We start from the raw sequence: 20859 nt of genomic DNA on the forward strand, positions 1-20859 counted from the left end.
TTTTCCTTCCCAACAGGCCAAAGTGGTTCCCAACAACGACAAGGACCGCACATACGCAGTCTCCTATGTGCCCAAGGTTGCTGGGTTACACAAGGTAACCCTAGGGGCCCTCCTGCCCTACTGACTACTCACGACTGTTACCTTTACCGCTGTCCCTCATGGCCCACCCCCCCCCCCTTGCCATGCCCTCTCACTGTGCCTCTCCACTCCCTCAGAACTACTCTCCCCTGGAAGCTAACCTTTGACACCCCTCCTCTCCCCCTCCCCCCAGGTGACGGTCCTCTTCGCTGGCCAGAACATCGAGCGTAGTCCCTTTGAGGTGAATGTGGGCATGGCTCTCGGGGATGCCAACAAGGTATCAGCCCGTGGCCCTGGTCTGGAACCTGTGGGTAATGTGGCCAACAAACCCACCTACTTTGACATCTATACTGCTGGTAAGTGTTAACCCAGGATGGGATGAGTGGTGGCCTCTGACAGTGTATGGTTGAGGGTCTGAGACAGATCCTAGGTGGTGGTGGGGTCGTTCCAGGATGAGGGAACCCTGGTCCAGAGTGGGGGAATGACAGCCTTGTCCTTTGCAGGGGCTGGCACTGGTGATGTTGCCGTGGTGATCGTGGACCCACAGGGGCGGCGAGATACAGTAGAGGTGGCCCTGGAGGACAAAGGTGACAACACATTCCGATGCACATACAGGCCCGTGATGGAAGGGCCACACACCGTGCATGTGGCCTTTGCCGGTGCACCCATCACCCGGAGTCCCTTCCCCGTCCATGTGGCAGAAGGTAAGGGCGCTCCACCTCACCAAAGCCAGACTTGGAAAGCTTGCCAGCAAACTTCAGGGCTGAGGATTGACTGGAAACACAGCACTTAACCCCCAGGGCTGGAGGTGGGGGTGGTAGCTAACTGGGCTTCAGTCCAGCAGAAGCAGCTGGGGTTCTGGAGGGATCTCCTTTATCAGCCCTTTACCCCAAGGAGGCTGGTTTGGGTAAGAGGAGGTTCAGAGACCACAGGGAAAGACCAGAATATGGGCCACCTGGAAGGGTTGGGAGAGGAGTCACAGGGCTACACTGGCGGAGCACACTGGCGTGCTGTCCCCCCACCCCCCCGTGTGCAAGGCCCTCCATTGGTGAACCTACTCCCAACTGGTTCTCTCCCTGTACTCAGTGCCCCTGCTGCCGCCCACCCCCTCTGTACCCATCGTCCACCAGGCCAAGAGAGTGGCGCCACGTTAGTACCTCGCCAATGGAGGTGGGGCCAGGCATGGCCATAGCTGACTGGCCTCACCTGTGCTTGTGGCATGCCCATACGGTGTGGATTGCTCCCATTCTGTGGCCTTCTGTGACAGGCTGGAGTTCCGTCCGAGCCATTGTATGTGTTCTCTGGCAGGTTCAGTTTTGTTTCTCTGTCCGCCTTGTGGTCTCCGTCACAAACTTTAGATTCTGTCCCACTGTCTACCAACGTAGCGTGCCTGGCCCCAGCTGCTGAGCCACGGGCTGGATTCTGTGGCAGCGTCTGAGTTCTGTGCCACTGGCTGTGTTCTCTGGCCGGCCTAGGTTATATGTCACTGTCAGTTCTGTGGTGCCCCCGTTAGCTCCATGCCACTTCTGTGTTGTACCAGGCTGGTTCCAATGCATTGCCCATGCGCAGTGGAAGGCTTGATGCTACTTGGAACACCCCCTGTTCCATGGCGGTGCTGGGTGTTTTGTGGCATGCCACAATGTGTGAGGCAGCTATGGTGGTGCTGAGAAGGCCCAGGGCTATAGTGGGAAGCCTTAAGTATGGATAAAGAGTGCTCTGTCTCTTAGCCCACTCAGTGCAGAATCTGCCACGTCTTTGTCTCAAGTGGCTCCAAGGAAAAGTTCTGACCTGGGTCTGCAGACAGATCTCTGCCCAGCACCCAGCACTGCTCCCAGCAGACTCAGTTCTGGGCTGCACACAGAAAGCATGGGGCAGGGTTGCACGAGGCCGTGCCCAGTGCCTGGGAGGGCTCAGGAGATCCATACGCAGTGAGGTGGTCAGTGACGAGGGGCTTGGCCTTTGTCCAAGGCCATTCAGTGCCCAAACCTTTTGTCTCTTCCTCTCCCCAGCTTGTAATCCCAACGCCTGCAGAGCCTCTGGGCGAGGCCTGCAGCCCAAAGGTGTGCGTGTGAAGGAGGTGGCTGACTTCAAGGTGTTCACCAAGGGTGCTGGCAGCGGGGAACTCAAGGTCACAGTCAAGGGTCCAAGTGAGTGCCAGGGCCCAGGGTTGGGGGATTGGACAGTCATCTTGACAATCTGAGGGCAATGACAGCCATGGCACACAGCCCCATCTGGAGATTCCAGAGACATGGTGATCCATGGACTCTCCTCTCTGCCTCAGTTTCCCAGTCTGAAAACCGGAGCTAGTTGTCTTTGAGTGCTATACTGGGCCATTGTGCTTAGGGATGACATGTGGTCCTGCTATAAGTTTCAGCTCTGCCCATTCGTAGCACCTTCCTCAGATGGGCCTAGGTTCTGAGGACTCCTAGAGGGGACAAAGAACCTGGGACTCCCAGACTTTGACCTGACCTTCATTTCCTCAGAGGGCACAGAGGAGCCAGTGAAGGTTCGGGAGGCTGGAGACGGTGTGTTCGAGTGCGAGTACTACCCAGTGATACCTGGGAAGTATGTGGTGACCATCACTTGGGGTGGCTATGCCATCCCCCGCAGGTAAACATGATGCCTCCACCCCGTCTGCATCCTATTTGCAGCAAGGGAAGGAAGACGAGCCCGGAGATTTGAAGGAAGAGAAGAGGCTTGCCTCTGGCTGGGTTACTTCCTGACATGGATGCCTCCTCTTTCCTTTATTCCTAGTCCTTTTGAGGTCCAGGTGAGCCCAGAGGCCGGAGCCCAGAAAGTACGGGCATGGGGTCCTGGTTTGGAGACTGGCCAGGTGGGCAAGTCAGCTGACTTCGTGGTGGAAGCCATTGGCACAGAAGTGGGGACGCTGGGTAAGTGGCTGGGTGACATGAGACACGTGACAAAGGACTGATGGTGAGGAGGAGCTGGGGAAGACAGTGAGACATGGAAGGAAGGCTGTCGGAATAAGCACAGAGTGGGGACATAGGAGAAACTGGGCTGGGAGCAGAGGGAAACATGGAGGACCTGCCTGAGAGTCCTGGCTCTACCTTACACTCTCCGACCCTTCCCACCCCTCCCCAGGCTTCTCTATTGAGGGGCCCTCGCAAGCCAAGATCGAGTGTGATGACAGGGGTGATGGCTCCTGTGACGTGCGGTACTGGCCCACGGAGCCCGGGGAGTATGCTGTGCACGTCATCTGTGACGATGAAGACATCCGGGACTCACCTTTCATCGCCCACATTCAGCCAGCCCCACCAGACTGCTTCCCAGACAAGGTGGGGTCCCAGCTCCCACACTCTATCTGGACTGGTCTCGGGGGCTCTGTCCCTCCTCCTGTCCCCAACCCAGCCCCTTCTCTTGTCCTGAACATAGGTGAAAGCCTTCGGACCTGGTCTGGAGCCCACTGGCTGCATCGTAGACAGGCCTGCGGAGTTCACCATTGATGCCCGTGCTGCTGGCAAGGGAGATTTGAAGCTCTATGCCCAGGTAGGACACCACTGACTCCACTGTGCCCCCCTACCCCACAGAGGGTCCCCCAGAGCGGAGGTTGTAGTATTCCAGAAAGACAGGATTGAGTCTCACGTGGTCATAGTGTGGAAAATTAAAACCATATTTTCTTACAGATGACTTAAAAGCATTTTCAAAAAATCATTTTGAATCAATAACTTGAAGCTGAAAGATGATTTCACCATATATGACGTCGGCTTCGAGTCAGTTTAACAAATTAGTGTCCGCTGACCCCTTAAGGTCTTGAAGCTCCAAGGAGACAGTTGTTCTTTAAAAAGCTTGTTAATCAATTTTAGGAACATTGACTTAGCCTCTCCCTGACTACTAACACATAAGCTAAACATAATCTGGGAAGCAAGCCACATAGGTGACTTCACGCCAAGTCTTTTGGCTCCCGAGTCAGGTACTGGCCACCAAAGCACGTGGCGCTAGGCTCATGGTCTGACATCAGTGGCTGGACCTTGAGTGCCTGTATAGATATTGGTTGGGAATACAGAAGTGCAGGGTCTGCCCGATCCAGCAGAGGGCGCACTGAGAGACCTGTGGCCTTCTCTGCTGAACATTGACCGTGAACTTTGCTTGGCTGGTTCCCACAGGATGCAGATGGCTGCCCCATCGACATCAAGGTGATCCCCAATGGTGATGGCACCTTCCGCTGCTCCTACGTGCCTACCAAGCCCATTAAGCATACCGTCATTATCTCTTGGGGAGGTGTCAACGTGCCCAAGAGCCCCTTCAGGGTATGTCTTCCAATACTGTTCCTTGTACACTATCAGGAGTCCCAAGCAATGTGGGCCCTACCCGTGCAATAGATTTTTGGCTGTCCTGGATGCTCTGCGTATTTCCCTTCCTCAAGGCCCCCACAAAGAGACTAAGACTGGTCCATCTGAGGCTGGGGGTGGGGAGTTGCTGGGAAGGGTTAGCCTTGAGCAGTGCCTACTCCCTGAGCATAAAACCCCTGCCCCCACACAGGTGAATGTAGGAGAAGGCAGCCATCCTGAGCGGGTAAAAGTATATGGCCCTGGAGTGGAGAAGACAGGCCTGAAAGCCAACGAACCCACCTATTTCACAGTGGACTGCAGTGAAGCTGGGCAAGGTGAGCCACTCCCTCGGGAGTGTGTTCTGGGCGGGAAGGGCTTGGTCCACTGGGACCAGTTGCCTGGGCACAGTTCTAGGAGCCTCTACGGGGAGAAGCTCTTGGCCTCACGCACAGTCGGGGCCCTTCCTCCCCTCAGGTGATGTGAGCATTGGCATCAAATGTGCCCCTGGCGTGGTGGGGCCCGCGGAAGCTGACATCGATTTTGACATCATCAAGAATGACAATGACACCTTCACAGTCAAGTACACACCCCCAGGGGCCGGCCACTACACGATCATGGTGCTGTTTGCCAACCAGGTACGGTAGCCCTCCGCTACAGTTGGTAGCTGTGGGCTTGCATGCTAAAGGTCTGGGAAGGCAGTTGGAAATGAGTTGCTTCTGGGGCAGAACACAATTACACAGAGGCTGTGGAGTGAGTCCTTCGTGGGTGCCTTGGCCAACACAATGGTACTTTACCCTCACCGAGAACCTGGGTAGATGACCTGACGAGCATCTAATTCAACAATGTCCCCTGAGAAACCTGACTAAGCCTTTTCCACATCCAGGAAATCCCTGCCAGTCCCTTCCACATCAAGGTGGACCCGTCCCACGATGCTAGCAAGGTCAAGGCTGAGGGCCCTGGGCTGAGCCGCACAGGTAGCTGTCTGGACAACGATGGAGCTGGTATGAGTTGGGGTTGGGGCTGATTGGTCCCCAGACCCTCACTGGCATCTCTTGGGGGCGTCCAGGTGTGGAAGTCGGAAAGCCAACTCACTTCACTGTGCTGACCAAGGGAGCTGGCAAGGCCAAACTGGACGTGCACTTCGCTGGGGCAGCCAAGGGCGAGGCTGTGCGAGACTTTGAAATCATCGACAACCATGACTATTCGTATACTGTCAAGTACACTGCTGTCCAGCAGGTATGTCTCATCCCCTCCCCCTTACCCTCTGCTGCCGACGGCACCTGAATGTAACCTCCTTGGCCTCATCAGACCCATTCTGGGCCCTTGGCCACTTCCTATGTCCTGTCCACTCTTGCTCTAGGTCAGTGAATGGCAGCGTCTAAGGAGTTGTCCCTGGATTTTATCTAAGCCATTCTGACTTTCTCCTTTACCCAATAGGGCAACATGGCAGTAACGGTGACCTACGGTGGAGACCCTGTCCCCAAAAGTCCCTTCGTGGTGAATGTGGCACCCCCACTGGACCTCAGCAAAGTCAAAGTCCAAGGCCTGAACAGCAGTAAGTGAAGAGCCACTCTGGGGTTCAGGGGTGCTTGGTGAGCCACTGGAATCTACTCACAATATCCCTTGCCCTCCACTCAGAGGTAGCTGTGGGAGAGGAACAAGCGTTCTTGGTGAACACCAGAGGGGCTGGTGGTCAGGGCCAACTAGATGTGCGGATGACCTCACCCTCCCGACGGCCTATCCCCTGCAAGCTGGAACCTGGGAGTGGAGCAGAAGCCCAGGCTGTCCGCTACATGCCCCCTGAAGAAGGACCTTACAAGGTGGACATCACCTATGATGGTCACCCAGTGCCTGGCAGCCCCTTTGCTGTGGAAGGCGTCCTGCCCCCTGACCCCTCCAAGGTAAATATATGGAAGCCGGTGGGATCCAGGAGTTGGGGGCTGGTAGTAGAAAAGATGGATGTATTCTAGTCAGAGGCCAGAAGGATACATGTGCCTGGAGCAGGCACATCCAGAGCCAGGACCATCCTCTATGTAGGGCTGCCGTAGAGACAGCTTAGTTGTTCAGAGCTGGCCTTGTAATCTGACCTGAGCTTGAATCTCACTGTTACTTCATCTCTGTCTCCGTGTCCTCTCCTGGAGCTGTAAAGACAATGCAGTAGCTGCTACAGCTCAAGGTGCTTAGCTGGGTGGCAGCCAAGGCTAGGAGCTTATGAGAAACCAAGGTGAGGACTAACAAACTTGTTCATCTTCCTAGGTCTGCGCGTATGGCCCTGGTCTCAAGGGTGGGCTAGTAGGCACCCCGGCACCATTCTCCATTGACACCAAGGGGGCCGGCACAGGAGGCCTGGGGCTGACTGTCGAGGGCCCCTGCGAAGCCAAGATCGAGTGCCAAGACAATGGTGATGGATCTTGTGCAGTTAGCTACCTGCCCACAGAGCCAGGCGAGTACACCATCAATATCCTGTTCGCTGAAGCCCACATCCCTGGCTCACCCTTCAAGGCCACCATCCAGCCTGTGTTCGACCCAAGCAAGGTGAGGGCCAGTGGGCCAGGCCTGGAGCGTGGCAAGGCCGGAGAGGCAGCCACCTTCACTGTGGACTGCTCGGAAGCGGGCGAGGCCGAGCTGACCATCGAGATCCTGTCAGACGCTGGTGTCAAAGCGGAGGTGCTGATCCACAACAACGCGGATGGCACCTACCACATCACCTACAGTCCTGCCTTCCCAGGCACCTACACCATCACCATCAAGTATGGCGGCCACCCCATACCCAAGTTCCCCACCCGTGTCCACGTGCAGCCTGCAGTTGATACCAGTGGCATCAAGGTCTCTGGGCCTGGTGTGGAACCACATGGTAAGAGAGGAGCAGCACAGTGTCACGTTATGGGGCTAGGCCTGGAAGGAGGGAGGAGATCGGGGGGATGGGCAGCTGGAGGTTTCAGGAGCTCAACACACCAGAAAGGGACCAAGGGGGTCCAAAAGGGGGCGTGAAGGTCAGTCTCTGCTCTTGTGAGGAACAGCGTCTGCCCCTGGGCACTTTTCTGGGGAGACCTTTGAACTCATCAATTTAAGACATCTCGGACCTACTAAAGCTGACCGTGTACAAGGGAAACAGTGGCTAAGCTGTCTTAGGGGCTGTCGGGGATCAGAGGTAGTTACATGAATGTGCTGCTCGCGAGAGAGCCGGACTCAACTAGGACTAAGCTGGGCACAGGCATGGAAGACACAGTCCTGCTCCGGATGGCACCAGATAGTGAGGAGGGCGGAGGAGGAGGGAAGGCCTGAGACCCGCAAGGGTGCAGAGAGGTGGCTCGGCTCTGCTTGAAGGGAGAGCTGTGGAGTGAGGGATGAAGAGGGGGCTGCATGGAGACCAAGCATGGTCCTCTGGATCTAGGTGTCCTGCGGGAGGTGACCACCGAATTTACTGTGGATGCAAGATCTCTGACAGCTACAGGTGGCAACCACGTGACAGCTCGTGTGCTCAACCCCTCGGGTGCTAAGACAGATACCTATGTGACAGACAACGGGGATGGCACCTACCGGGTGCAGTACACGGCCTACGAAGAGGGTAGGGAATTCGTGGGAGAGGGGATGGCTCACAGAATTCCCGGGTGGGCAGGGATGGGGGTTCTGCTCTCCTTGACTGACTCAGTGACTGGTTTCCAGGTGTGCATTTGGTGGAGGTGCTGTATGACGAAGTAGCCGTGCCCAAGAGCCCCTTCCGAGTGGGTGTGACGGAGGGCTGTGACCCCACCCGAGTCCGGGCCTTCGGACCAGGCCTAGAGGGTGGCTTGGTCAACAAGGCCAACCGCTTCACTGTGGAAACTAGGTATCCTTTTCTCTGCCTAGCTTTGACCTTGACTCAGCCTGCCCTCTTTTCTCCTCCCTGTCCCCCAATCCCTTCCATACCTCTCATTGGCTCTGGAACAGCTGACAGAAGTGTTCTTTTATAGGGGTGCTGGCACAGGAGGCCTTGGCCTAGCCATCGAGGGCCCCTCAGAAGCTAAGATGTCCTGCAAGGACAACAAAGATGGCAGTTGCACTGTGGAGTACGTCCCCTTCACTCCTGGGGACTATGATGTCAACATCACCTTTGGGGGACAACCCATCCCAGGTGGGCAAAAAGTGGGGGATGGGCTCTGGGAAGAGGGTGATGGGATGCTGAGGTCATGAGGAAAGGGATGTGGAGATTTGCAGAGGGTAAGAGGCAGGGCAGGAGGTGCTGTGGATGTGAGAACATTCCAGTTCATTCTCAGAGGCCCTTGCACCAGACTTTGCTCATACAGATCCACTGGCAGGATTTGCTGTCCAAAGCCCAACTGCTAGGGTATGTCATGTCTTCTGTTATTGTAGGAAGAGGTCTGCTAAAACAAGACACTGCTTCCTCTTATTTAATTCTGTGTCCTCTTCATATTTCAGCTACAATGTCAAAAGACATAAGCTGGTTTTTTTTTTTTTAATTCCATTGTTAACATTTTAAAGATTTAGGAGGGCTTTCTTCCCAGGCTGAGTCTAAGAAGGTGAGGTTTGCCCTGCCTCGTTCTGCAGTCAAATTCGCTTACTCTCTTTTTTTATTTCTCAGCAAGTTCCAAACTGCTTCTCATGTTGCTCTGTCTCAGTGGGCCTCTCAGCAGCAGGGAGGTTGCCTGCTCCACAGATCCTCAGTGCGGGAAGACAAACTGTGCCAGGGAGTGGGGAGAGGCTGACCTCCACCATCTCTGTTCTCACTCTCCCAGGAAGCCCATTCCGAGTTCCTGTGAAGGATGTTGTGGACCCTGGGAAGGTGAAGTGTTCAGGGCCAGGGCTAGGGACTGGCGTCAGGGCTCGGGTACCTCAGACCTTCACAGTGGACTGCAGTCAAGCTGGCCGGGCCCCTCTACAGGTGGCAGTGCTGGGACCCACAGGTATGGAATGTCTGGAGTGAAAGAGGGGAGGGAGGGGAGGTTCCAGGAGGCCCTGTTGACACTCCTCTGCCTCTGCCCAGGTGTGGCTGAGCCTGTGGAGGTGCGTGACAATGGCGACGGTACCCACACTGTCCACTACACGCCTGCCACTGACGGACCCTATACAGTAGCTGTCAAGTATGCTGACCAGGAGGTGCCACGCAGGTGAGGGCCAGCCTTGACCAATCCATGCTGAGCTAGAGCTTCTCCTAGGGCCTAACCTTCAAGGCCAGGACTTGGGCAGAGTCCCCCCCCCCCTTATTTGTCTAAACCTCCTTCAGGGACTACCCCATCCTACCCCACTCCAAGGTTCCCTACCCAGAAGGTAATATCACCCCACTAGCTTCAGCACCAGATAAGCATCAAGGAAAAGAGCCACAGAAAGTGTGCAGACTCTTTAAACAATTAACAGCATCTTCCTTTGGAGAAAACACTATCTATGTTCCATGGGTCCTTCAGTGACCCTTCTCCAAGATTCAAGATGTCCTGGGAAGCAGGCCTTCAGGGCTGCCCTGCAGAGTCACTCCTTCTGCCCATGTGGGAAGGCTCACATATCTCAAGCTCCAACTCCCTGACAACTGTCCGCTCCTTCTGTTTCTCAAGCCCTTTCAAGATCAAAGTGCTTCCGGCCCACGATGCCAGCAAAGTGCGGGCCAGTGGCCCTGGCCTCAATGCCTCCGGCATCCCCGCCAGCCTGCCCGTGGAGTTCACCATTGATGCTCGTGATGCTGGTGAGGGGCTTCTCACAGTCCAGATCCTGGTAAGTCTAGGCACAGCCCCCTGCCCAGCATATATATCCTCTGTGGACATAGGTAGGCCTGACCTCTCCTTCTCCTCTAGGATCCCGAGGGTAAACCCAAGAAGGCCAACATCCGAGACAATGGGGATGGCACATACACCGTGTCCTACCTGCCAGACATGAGTGGTCGGTACACCATCACCATCAAGTATGGCGGCGATGAGATCCCTTACTCACCCTTCCGTATCCACGCCCTGCCTACAGGGGATGCCAGCAAGTGCCTTGTTACAGGTGAGTACCAACTCTGAGTCCCTTCTCGTCAGCCCCTTAGAGTGCATTCAGTCTCCCAGCCCAGTCCTGGGGCCATGCTGGCAAATAGTCTATACTCTTTGCCCAGCCCAGCCCCCACCACCTCTAGGTCATCTTGAACCTTAATGACCTAACTTTCTTCTCTATTTCCAGTATCCATTGGAGGCCATGGACTGGGTGAGTAACTTTTTCTTTCTTTACTAAGGGCTGGAGGCTGTGGGAGCAGCCGGGAAAGGGGGAGCTGGACATGGCCTCCACAGCCCCTGATCTGGCTTTTTCATGTGGTAGGTGCCTGCCTGGGTCCCAGAATCCAGATTGGAGAGGAGACTGTGATTACAGTGGATGCCAAGGCAGCAGGCAAGGGGAAGGTGACCTGCACAGTATCCACACCTGACGGGGCAGAGCTCGATGTGGATGTAGTTGAGAACCACGATGGTACCTTTGATATCTACTACACAGCACCTGAGCCGGGCAAATATGTCATCACCATCCGCTTTGGGGGTGAACACATTCCCAACAGCCCCTTCCATGTGCTGGTAAGCTCATGGCCATGGTGCATGTTATGCAGAATATGCCTCTTAGTAGCTGCAAGGGATCCTAGGAGCTGTCCTCAAGGAATCAGAGAATATACCTCTTAGTCGCTGCAAGGGATCCTAGGAGCTGTCCTCAAGGAATCAGAGAATATGCCTCTAAGTAGCTGCAAGGGATCCTAGGAGCTGTCCTCAAGGACTCAGAATATGCCTCTCAGTAGCTGCAAGGGATCCTAGGAGCTGTCCTCAAGGAGTCAGAGAACTTGTCCCCATGTCTGATAAACAGATCCTGGAGCCAGAGTACTCTAGAATGAGCCTTTGTATTTCCTGTAGCCTTCCAATGTGCAGGGAGGTGGTGCAGCTCTGCTTTTGACCAGAGAGGTATCATCCCTCTCTGAAGGAGCTCACTGTGTTCTTTTCTGACCTTTGGGCCACTGTCCTTAGCTCTTGTTTCTACAGGGGTGGCCCTGCAGGACAAGGATAGAACACCTGAGATACCCACCCAGGACTTGAGTCCTAGGCCATTCTGAGAGTTGGTTCTGAGATCTAGGTCCCCCCACATTGTACACCCTGTGCCTTATTCCCCAGGCATGTGACCCGCTGCCTCATGTGGAGGAGCCTGCGGAAGTGCTGCAGCTGCACCAGCCATATGCCCCACTTCGGCCTGGCACCTGCCCCACACACTGGGTACTAGAGCTTCCCACGACAGGCCTCGTCATCCTTCTCCCTACTTTCTTCATTCTTCCTTCTGTTCTGCAGGCTTGGGCCATGGTTGGGCCTCTTGGGGAATGCAGGCATTAGGATGGGCAGAGGGAGCCCAAATCTGAGTATGGCACCCCTTCTCCTGCAGCTGACGCATCTTCTGCCATTGGTGTCTCACTATTAACCTTGTTCTTTCTTCGTTCTCTCTGACTTCAGTCTTGAGGCAGGCCACACTCCCCGGCGTTCTCCACCGACTACAGCCTTCTCTTTCCTCTCACCTGCTACAGGCCACAGAGGAGCCCGTGGTTCCTGTGGAGCCTTTGGAGTCCATGCTGAGGCCTTTCAACTTGGTCATCCCATTCACTGTGCAGAAAGGGGAGCTGACAGGTAATGGGTGCACCACACGTGAGACTCTGTTGAGAACTGAGAACGCTTCCTGGCCTTTCAGCTAAGATCATTGCAGGGATGAGACCTAGGGCCCAGAGAGGGGAAACAAATTAGGTTGCGTCTCACAAGTTGGGCAGAATGAGAACTCAAGTTCAAGCCTTCTGTCTCCTAGTCCTTCTATTCCTGAATGGGCTGCTTCCCAGTGTCTGGCCTCTGGGGAAAGCAGAGCCACTTGAGAACAGGCCCTGGGACATCAGGGACATGTGTTGGGAGAAACTAGTGTCCTACCTACATGTAAGTATGTCTGCCTTTCAGGGGAGGTCCGGATGCCCTCTGGTAAAACAGCACGTCCCAACATCACTGACAACAAGGACGGTACCATCACAGTGAGATACGCACCTACAGAGAAAGGCCTGCACCAGATGGGAATCAAGTATGATGGCAACCATATCCCTGGTGAGTTGGGAGCAGGGTGAGACCACGGTAAGAGGAGCCAACACCATGTTGGTCCTGCCAGCCTCCTTTAAATACATATGTAAGCACTGCCATGTACAGGCACCAAAGAAGGTTCTGGGAAATGTGTTTCTTGATGGTAATGGGCTTCTAAGTCCATGTAGCAGAGGCACGGGGCTCCAAAATCCAAAGCTGTTGAAGATGCTGGGGGCCAACATGGCTGTGGGAAGCCCCTGTCCCTATGCTAATCCAGCTCCACCTGTCACTACCCAGGGAGCCCTCTGCAGTTCTATGTGGATGCCATCAACAGCGGGCATGTCAGTGCCTATGGGCCAGGTCTGAGCCATGGCATGGTCAACAAGCCTGCCACCTTCACAATTGTCACCAAAGACGCTGGGGAAGGTGAGGAGAACTGCCGAAAGAGGTGAGGGGACTTGCCAGGTTTGTAGGCACAGGGATAGACTCTGATCTCAGCCACTTTCGCTTACAGGGGGGCTGTCACTGGCTGTGGAGGGCCCATCCAAGGCGGAGATCACCTGCAAGGACAACAAAGATGGCACCTGTACCGTGTCCTACCTACCCACAGCACCTGGAGACTACAGCATCATTGTGCGCTTTGACGACAAGCATATCCCAGGGAGCCCCTTCACGGCCAAGATCACAGGTGAGACGGACATTCAGGCATGGGCACCCTGCCCCACACACACTCAAGTCAGCTCACCCAGGACATTTGGACAGAGGCTGCTGAGGGGAGGAGAACATCTGGAGTAAATGTAAGGATGCTGTTCTCCACAACAGGCAAGGAACATCCCACCAGTCCATGCTTTGAAAAACGTGATCATCTATGTCAGCTCAAGGCCAGCCTAGTCTACACAGAGAGCTCTAGGTCAGCCAAGCCTACATAGAAAGACCATGTCTCCAAATACCAAAAACAACAAACAAACAACAAAAAAGAAAAAATATTTTATTATTTCAGTTTTCAAGTTACTCTTGAAATATTGACACTGTTTTGAGAAAACCCAGAGACAAATTAGCACTGTGATCAGAGCCATAGAGAGAGCATCTGGTCCATGTGACTCAGGACCAAATACATAAAGGTTCAAGGACAGACTTAGCCTCCCCAGGACTGAGACAGGCACAGTGCACAGGGATGCTGGGTCCCTCTGAGGCTGTTAGTAGTTAAGGTGAATGCAGACCAGGGATGCTAGAGTCTGTCTGGAGCCGACATCCTGATCTGTCCCAACTGTATCCCAGGTGACGACTCAATGAGAACGTCCCAGCTTAATGTGGGCACCTCCACCGATGTGTCACTGAAGATCACAGAGGGTGACCTCAGCCAGCTGACAGCCAGTATCCGTGCTCCTTCAGGCAATGAGGAGCCGTGCCTGCTGAAGCGCTTGCCCAACAGGCACATTGGTGAGTGCAGTGCCTCCTGGGTGTACCTGGGTCAGGGAGGCCTCGGGGATGTTCTGCTTACTGTCCCCTCTCCACAGGGATCTCCTTTACCCCCAAGGAGGTCGGTGAGCATGTGGTGAGCGTACGCAAGAGTGGCAAGCACGTCACCAACAGCCCCTTTAAGATTTTGGTTGGGCCTTCGGAGATCGGCGATGCCAGCAAAGTTCGAGTCTGGGGCAAGGGCCTTTCCGAGGGACAGACCTTCCAAGTGGCAGAGTTCATTGTGGACACTCGCAATGCAGGTACTTCTTGACACAGAACCCCCCATATCATTAGCACTCCACAAATTCTTGTCCCTTTCCTGCCCATAACCTCCCCCTCTGGCCACACCCTCCTGCCCTGAGCTTCTTGGATCTGTTGGGATTCAGTCTAGAGCCCACTGGGGGGAAGCGAATGTCCCCCGTCAGTCAGCTCTGTCACAGCTGAGAGAAAGCTCAGCTGTCCTGAGCTTGTTAGTCTCCACTCACTAGAATCCAAGAGGTCCAAGGTATGGAATTTTCCCGAAGGCCTCTTTAGTAAGCCTTGATGACAAACACTGGATCACCTCTCCACATCTCATGGTGCCATTTTCCTTAGCGGTCCCTACACTCATTTGACGTCTGTCCTAGGCAGAGCCTTCTGCACGGGACAGGAGAGCAGTGTGGGTGCAGGTATCATGGGCTCAGGGGAGACATCTTTCTCACATCCCTTAGGCTACGGAGGCCTGGGGCTGAGCATCGAAGGTCCTAGCAAGGTGGACATTAACTGTGAGGATATGGAAGACGGTACCTGCAAAGTCACCTACTGTCCAACTGAACCTGGCACCTACATCATCAACATTAAGTTTGCTGACAAACACGTGCCTGGTGAGGCTCTGGGCGGGGACTCAGTAGGAGACAAATCCGGTGACCAGGCAGGTGACCTGTGAACCTGAGTCTTTTTTCTCTCTCACTCACAGGAAGTCCCTTCACCGTGAAGGTGACTGGCGAGGGACGCATGAAGGAGAGCATCACCCGGCGCAGACAGGCGCCTTCCATCGCCACCATTGGTAGCACCTGTGACCTCAACCTCAAGATCCCAGGTAGATGCTGCAAAGGCAGAGAGGAGCCAGGGTGGAGCAGGGGTGGCCATGGGATGCCCTTGCCGCCTTGAGCCTACCCTGGGGCCTCTGTCCTGCTGCCTCCCTCCTCACTCCCACCACGGGGCTTTCTATAGGAAACTGGTTTCAGATGGTGTCCGCCCAGGAGCGCCTGACTCGCACCTTCACGCGTAGCAGTCACACGTACACCCGCACGGAGCGGACAGAGATCAGCAAGACTCGGGGTGGGGAGACCAAGCGTGAAGTCCGGGTGGAGGAGTCCACTCAGGTCGGCGGAGACCCTTTCCCTGCTGTTTTTGGCGATTTTCTCGGCCGGGAACGCCTGGGCTCCTTTGGAAGCATCACCCGACAGCAGGAAGGTAAGCAGAGAGCACTGGGAATCCGGGCCCTCATAGGGAGGCTGGGGCCTCCTGTTCTGTGAGATAGAATGGCCTCATCCCTGGCCACCTTGGCCTAGATGGCCAGGACAGGTCTGAGCAGAGAATGGGGTTCACCGAGGAGGGAGGAGACCACGGAGAACAGATACAGCCTCTTGTTGGCCTGACATCACTCCAACCCCTCAGGTGAGGCCAGCTCTCAGGACATGACAGCCCAGGTGACCAGTCCATCTGGCAAGACAGAAGCCGCAGAGATCGTTGAGGGAGAAGACAGCGCATACAGTGTGCGCTTTGTGCCCCAGGAGATGGGCCCCCACACAGTCGCTGTCAAGTACCGGGGCCAACATGTGCCTGGAAGCCCTTTTCAGTTCACCGTGGGTCCGCTAGGTGAAGGTGGTGCCCACAAGGTGCGGGCTGGAGGCACAGGGCTGGAGCGAGGTGTAGCTGGTGTGCCAGGTAAGGGGCTGAAGCCAGGGGGAGCTGGGGGCCAGGGCAGCCAATGTGAGGGGCAACAGCACTAAGACGCCACCCCTACCCTATTGCCGTCCAGCTGAGTTTAGCATCTGGACCCGAGAAGCTGGAGCTGGGGGCCTGTCCATTGCTGTGGAAGGTCCCAGCAAGGCAGAGATCGCATTCGAAGACCGCAAAGATGGTTCTTGTGGTGTCTCCTATGTTGTCCAGGAGCCAGGTAAATGCTCACACTTGAGTGGGGAGAGGGTTTCTACTTGCTGACCAATGGGCTTTGGGACTCCCCCCCACCAGTTACTACTCCCTTTGCACCCCAAGTTCCTTCACCCACTCAGAGCTGAGCCCTGAGGCTGGGCTGGGGGTTCCTTCCGCCCTTATCATGGAAAGGGTGCTGACTAGCTTCCTTCCCCAGGTGACTATGAGGTCTCCATCAAGTTCAATGATGAGCACATCCCAGACAGCCCCTTTGTGGTGCCTGTGGCCTCCCTCTCAGATGATGCTCGCCGCCTCACCGTCACCAGCCTCCAGGTCTGTGCCACGGTTGGGAACTTGGCCTGGGAGATAGGCAGGGGTCTAGGAGGGCAGGCCCACATGGCCAGTGACAGCTTGGTGGATGAGTTGGCTGCAGTCCCTTCTCCCACTACATGCAGTGTGGGTCAGGGCCCTTTCGGGGAGCATGTCCACATCTCAGTGAATCCCAGTGAATAAGCACATGAAATCAACACCAAATAAACGTCAGCGAGTTTGCAGAGGACTCCAGAGCAAGCACATGTAGACTGGGCTATACCCCTCCTACCGCTGCACTGGGCTGTACTTCTTCCTGGTGTGACATCTAGAAAGGTCCCCTCTCCTTCTGCCATGTGGGGATGTACACCATGCAGGCTTTCAGCAGGCCACGCTGGCAACTGGAAACACTGTCAAAGAGCATGAGGAGAGGACAGAGAACGCTACCCCCACATTCATTGTTTTAGATTTATTTATTATATATGAGTACACTGTCACTGTCTTCAGACACACCAGAAGAGGGCATCGGATCCCATTACAGATGGTTGTGAACCATCGTGTGGTTGCTGGGATTTGAACTCAGGACCTCTGGAAGAGCAGTCAGTGCCCTTAACCACTGAGCCATCTCTCCAGCCCCTCGCCCCATTCTTTTAGCTGACCCTCAGTGCAGTCCTATCAGCCAACAGCGAGCCCTCCACTCTAGCCCAGGCTTCCATCCTCATACCCCCGAGCCCTTCTGGTGCTCTCTCCAGTGCTCCCCCTTGGTCACTCCCTTCTTGGGGCAATCTACACTCAGCCTGCCACATCCAAGCTCGTCTGGGCCTGCAGCCCACACAGCGCTGTCAAGCTCTACTAGGCCTGCACTCCTCGGTGTCTGGCCTCTGCTTCCTCAGCTGAGGCAGGGGTACACCACTCCTCACCCACTGTGGTACCCAGCATGGCTAGGAGGGTGCCTACAGGCGGATGCAGAGAATGGCAGAGCAGCCGTTGCCATCTCGGCCCTTCCCTGCAATCTGGGCTGGCAGGCAGCGACCGGGCTGGAGAGGTGGGAGCATTGGACTGGCTCTACAGTAAGAGCAGCATTGAGCTGCAGAGAGGACTGGTCTAGCCTCAGCTTCCCAGGACTCTGACTGTGCTCTGTGGTCTTTGCAGGAGACAGGGCTTAAGGTGAACCAGCCAGCATCTTTTGCGGTGCAGCTTAATGGGGCACGTGGCGTGATCGATGCCCGGGTACACACACCCTCAGGAGCTGTGGAGGAGTGCTATGTCTCTGAACTGGACAGTGGTAAGCTGGCCCTGTCTCTGCCATCTCCTGTCAGACCTGGATCTCTGGCAAAGGGGTGAAGAAACATGGAGGCTCACTCACCAACCTTCTGCTTCACAGATAAGCATACCATCCGCTTCATCCCCCATGAGAACGGTGTCCACTCAATTGATGTCAAGTTCAACGGTGCCCACATCCCTGGAAGCCCCTTCAAGATCCGCGTTGGGGAGCAGAGCCAAGCTGGGGACCCAGGCTTGGTGTCAGCTTATGGGCCTGGGCTTGAAGGAGGCACTACGGGTGAGCATCTGAACCGAGGGGAGCAGGGTTGGATTTGGGGGGATCAGGCACGCCTTGGTAGGTTGGGAACTTGTTGGTACTAACCTGGTGTTTCCCAAGGAACCCAGGGCCCTACCCTGGGCTGCGTTCTTCCTTATCTTCAGCTCGCTCCCTCTGTCCTCCAGGTGTATCGTCAGAGTTCATTGTTAACACCCAGAATGCAGGCTCGGGGGCCTTGTCTGTCACCATCGATGGGCCTTCCAAGGTGCAGCTGGACTGTCGGGAGTGTCCTGAGGGCCATGTAGTCACTTACACGCCCATGGCTCCTGGCAACTACCTCATTGCCATCAAGTATGGCGGCCCTCAGCACATTGTGGGCAGTCCCTTCAAAGCAAAGGTCACAGGTGAGTGCCCTGGCTGAAGAAGGTCCACATAGTCCAGCGCAGCATGGCTGGCTCCGGTGGCCATTCCCATTTGATTGTAGTCTGCTTTCAGTTATGGTCCTAGTTACTACTAGAGGCAGAGGTGGGCGTGGCCGGCTGCCATGATGGATGTGGGCGTGGCTGACTGCCATGATGGAGGTGGGCGTGGCTAGGCCGTGGCCCATTCTGTAAAGATTCTATGAATCTTTAAAAATACATTGCCAAGCGCTTGCCTTTTATCTCAGCACTGGAGAGCAAAGGCAGGTGGATCTGTGAGTTTGAGACCAGCCTGCCCCACAGAGTGAGTTCCAGGACAGCCTGGACTACACAGAGAAACCCTGTCTTGAAAACCAAAAAAGAAAAGAAAATCTTTTTTTTTCCAGTACTGGGGTTTGAACCCAGAGCCTTATTCATGCTAGGGAGGTGCTCTACCACTGAGCTATATCCCCATTTTCTTCCGTTTTAAAGTCATACTCTCACCCTGTCAGTTAACTTGACTTCCAAGAGGAAGCCTGGAAGGATGAGAGGCAGAACCAGAAGTGGCTATGACCCAGGGGTAAGCAGGGATTGGAGCTGGTCAGATGCTGCCTGTAGGGGACAGGTAGTGTTCTTCAAAAACTGCAGCTGAGGACAGCAGGGAGCCTAGCACACACAATGTTGCCCAGTGCCCATCTCAGAGGACTGTCAGTGTCCTAGAAAAGAGCAGGAAGTCCTCTGACTAGGCCCATGGCCACCTACTCTACCCTTCAGGTCCCCGGTTGTCTGGAGGCCACAGCCTTCACGAAACATCCACAGTTCTGGTGGAGACTGTGACAAAGTCCTCCTCGAGCCGCGGCGCCAGCTACAGTTCCATCCCCAAGTTCTCCTCAGATGCCAGCAAGGTGGTGACAAGGGGCCCCGGCCTGTCCCAGGCCTTTGTGGGTCAGAAGAACTCCTTCACCGTGGACTGCAGCAAAGCAGGCATGTTCCATCCCAGAGGCTCGTCTGGGGGGAGGGGGGAAGAAGCAGGAAGGTGTCCAGGGCCAGGGGTGTGGGCTGCTTGTGGCCCTGGTGTGAGTCACTCCTCTCTGCCTCCCTCTCCAGGTACCAACATGATGATGGTGGGTGTGCACGGGCCCAAGACCCCCTGCGAAGAGGTATATGTGAAGCACATGGGGAACCGGGTCTACAATGTCACCTACACTGTCAAGGAGAAAGGAGACTACATCCTCATTGTCAAGTGGGGTGATGAAAGTGTCCCTGGAAGCCCCTTCAAGGTCAATGTGCCCTGAATCTCAGAAGCGCCTCCCTCAGCCCAGGCCCCCACTTCCTGCCAAAGTCATACCCACACAGATGTGCCACCCCCCTATCCACACTCACAGAATCAGACACTAAAACACCTGCCTTAGGTGTGACGGGGTGATACAATCCCCCGTACCCCACTGTGCCACTTGGTGGGTGGGGGGCCGGGCCTTTATCTGTTTTGTTTCAGTGTCCCTCAAAGGTGTCCTGAGGGAAGACTTGGTGAAGCTGGGGGCCGAGACTGTGATATAAGGGGTTAAACGGGTTGGGGGGAAGCCCTGGGGATCATAGTGGGGCTGATGCCAGTGGGCAAGCACTGAGTTGGGGTATCTGTGTGTGAAAGAAGTCATCCTCACAAACCACCATGCCTGAGGACTCTGTCAGGCCGTCTGGTGGCCATAGCCCTAGAGTAAGGGGCTTGGAAAAGAAAGAACAATCAGAAGAAAGCAGTTCCAGAACAAACAGCACACCGCATGCGGACTGGCCCTGAGTGACATGCTCCACCCAAGCCAGGCCTCCTGGGAAACTGATTTCTCTTACTATTTTTTTTTTATGGTTACACAGCTCTGCCCCATTGGGGGTCTTTTTTACACATTGTGGGGCCCAACTCTCTGGGAAACTTTTGCACATGTGGAAAACACCAAATAAAGCATAGCTGTTGCGAAGGCTGACTGTTCTTTATGTGATATATATATATATATATATATATATATATATATATATATATATATATGTAAGGAGAGGGAGAGTGCATGGTGTGTGTGTTTGTCCATTGTTACCTCCTGATCCAGAGTACAGGGCCACACGGGTGAGATGACGTGATCCTTGGCTGAGGGCAAGGGCCTAGGGGAGACAGGAGTTCTGAAACATTGGCTAAAAGTGGACCTAGTGAAGTAGTAGTCTTCCATGAGCTAGAAGCTTGGTAGATGACCAATGGGAGCAGACACCCTTAAGGGTGGCCAGAAAGCCACTTACATTTAGCCCAACCTGAAGGATATTCTTCAAATTAGGTTCTTGGAACTGTGACTACAAGGCCGCATGCACACCTTTAATCCCAGCATTCAGGAGTTTGATGCCAACCTTGTCTACATAGTGAGTTCCAGGACAGCCAGAGCTATGTAGAGAGACCCCTTTTCAACACACACACACACACACACACACACACACACACACACACACACACACACACACACACTATGACCTCTGACTTAGGCAGTAATGTTCTTTACCAGAAACCAAATGAGAATCCTGAACCTCACTCCAAACCCTCTCTCAGACCTGGGCCAACTACCCCCTCATTTCAA

General features: G+C 54.9%; 1 protein-coding gene across 2 annotated transcripts in view; it reads left to right on the top strand.

Moving 5' to 3' along the window:
* Flnc (filamin C) overlaps window positions 1-20224 on the top strand; it is a 27746-nt gene extending 7522 nt beyond the window's left edge. The window contains 43 exon segments of one of the 2 annotated variants that reach the window (NM_001191862.1): window positions 17-94; window positions 272-434; window positions 582-782; window positions 2088-2225; window positions 2562-2688; window positions 2833-2969; window positions 3181-3374; window positions 3472-3585; window positions 4203-4346; window positions 4579-4702; window positions 4842-5002; window positions 5251-5341; window positions 5434-5603; window positions 5805-5922; window positions 6006-6268; window positions 6624-7221; window positions 7762-7935; window positions 8034-8196; window positions 8321-8481; window positions 9104-9271; window positions 9352-9475; window positions 9914-10070; window positions 10151-10340; window positions 10512-10535; window positions 10647-10894; window positions 11477-11575; window positions 11878-11977; window positions 12293-12433; window positions 12704-12832; window positions 12921-13094; window positions 13685-13846; window positions 13924-14127; window positions 14578-14730; window positions 14823-14945; window positions 15080-15322; window positions 15527-15796; window positions 15891-16028; window positions 16221-16336; window positions 17465-17597; window positions 17697-17873; window positions 18038-18256; window positions 19025-19234; window positions 19358-20224. In NM_001191862.1, coding sequence (NP_001178791.1) covers window positions 17-94; window positions 272-434; window positions 582-782; window positions 2088-2225; window positions 2562-2688; window positions 2833-2969; window positions 3181-3374; window positions 3472-3585; window positions 4203-4346; window positions 4579-4702; window positions 4842-5002; window positions 5251-5341; window positions 5434-5603; window positions 5805-5922; window positions 6006-6268; window positions 6624-7221; window positions 7762-7935; window positions 8034-8196; window positions 8321-8481; window positions 9104-9271; window positions 9352-9475; window positions 9914-10070; window positions 10151-10340; window positions 10512-10535; window positions 10647-10894; window positions 11477-11575; window positions 11878-11977; window positions 12293-12433; window positions 12704-12832; window positions 12921-13094; window positions 13685-13846; window positions 13924-14127; window positions 14578-14730; window positions 14823-14945; window positions 15080-15322; window positions 15527-15796; window positions 15891-16028; window positions 16221-16336; window positions 17465-17597; window positions 17697-17873; window positions 18038-18256; window positions 19025-19234; window positions 19358-19545 — 7209 coding nt within the window. In that variant the 3' untranslated portion in view covers window positions 19546-20224. 2 annotated transcript variants of the gene reach the window in all.
* Window positions 20225-20859: the final 635 nt, after the last annotated feature.

Source organism: Rattus norvegicus, chromosome 4 (assembly GCF_021556685.1).
Source record: "Rattus norvegicus strain SHRSP/BbbUtx chromosome 4, alternate assembly SHRSP_T2T, whole genome shotgun sequence".
In the NCBI taxonomy this organism is placed as follows: Eukaryota; Metazoa; Chordata; class Mammalia; order Rodentia; family Muridae; genus Rattus; species Rattus norvegicus.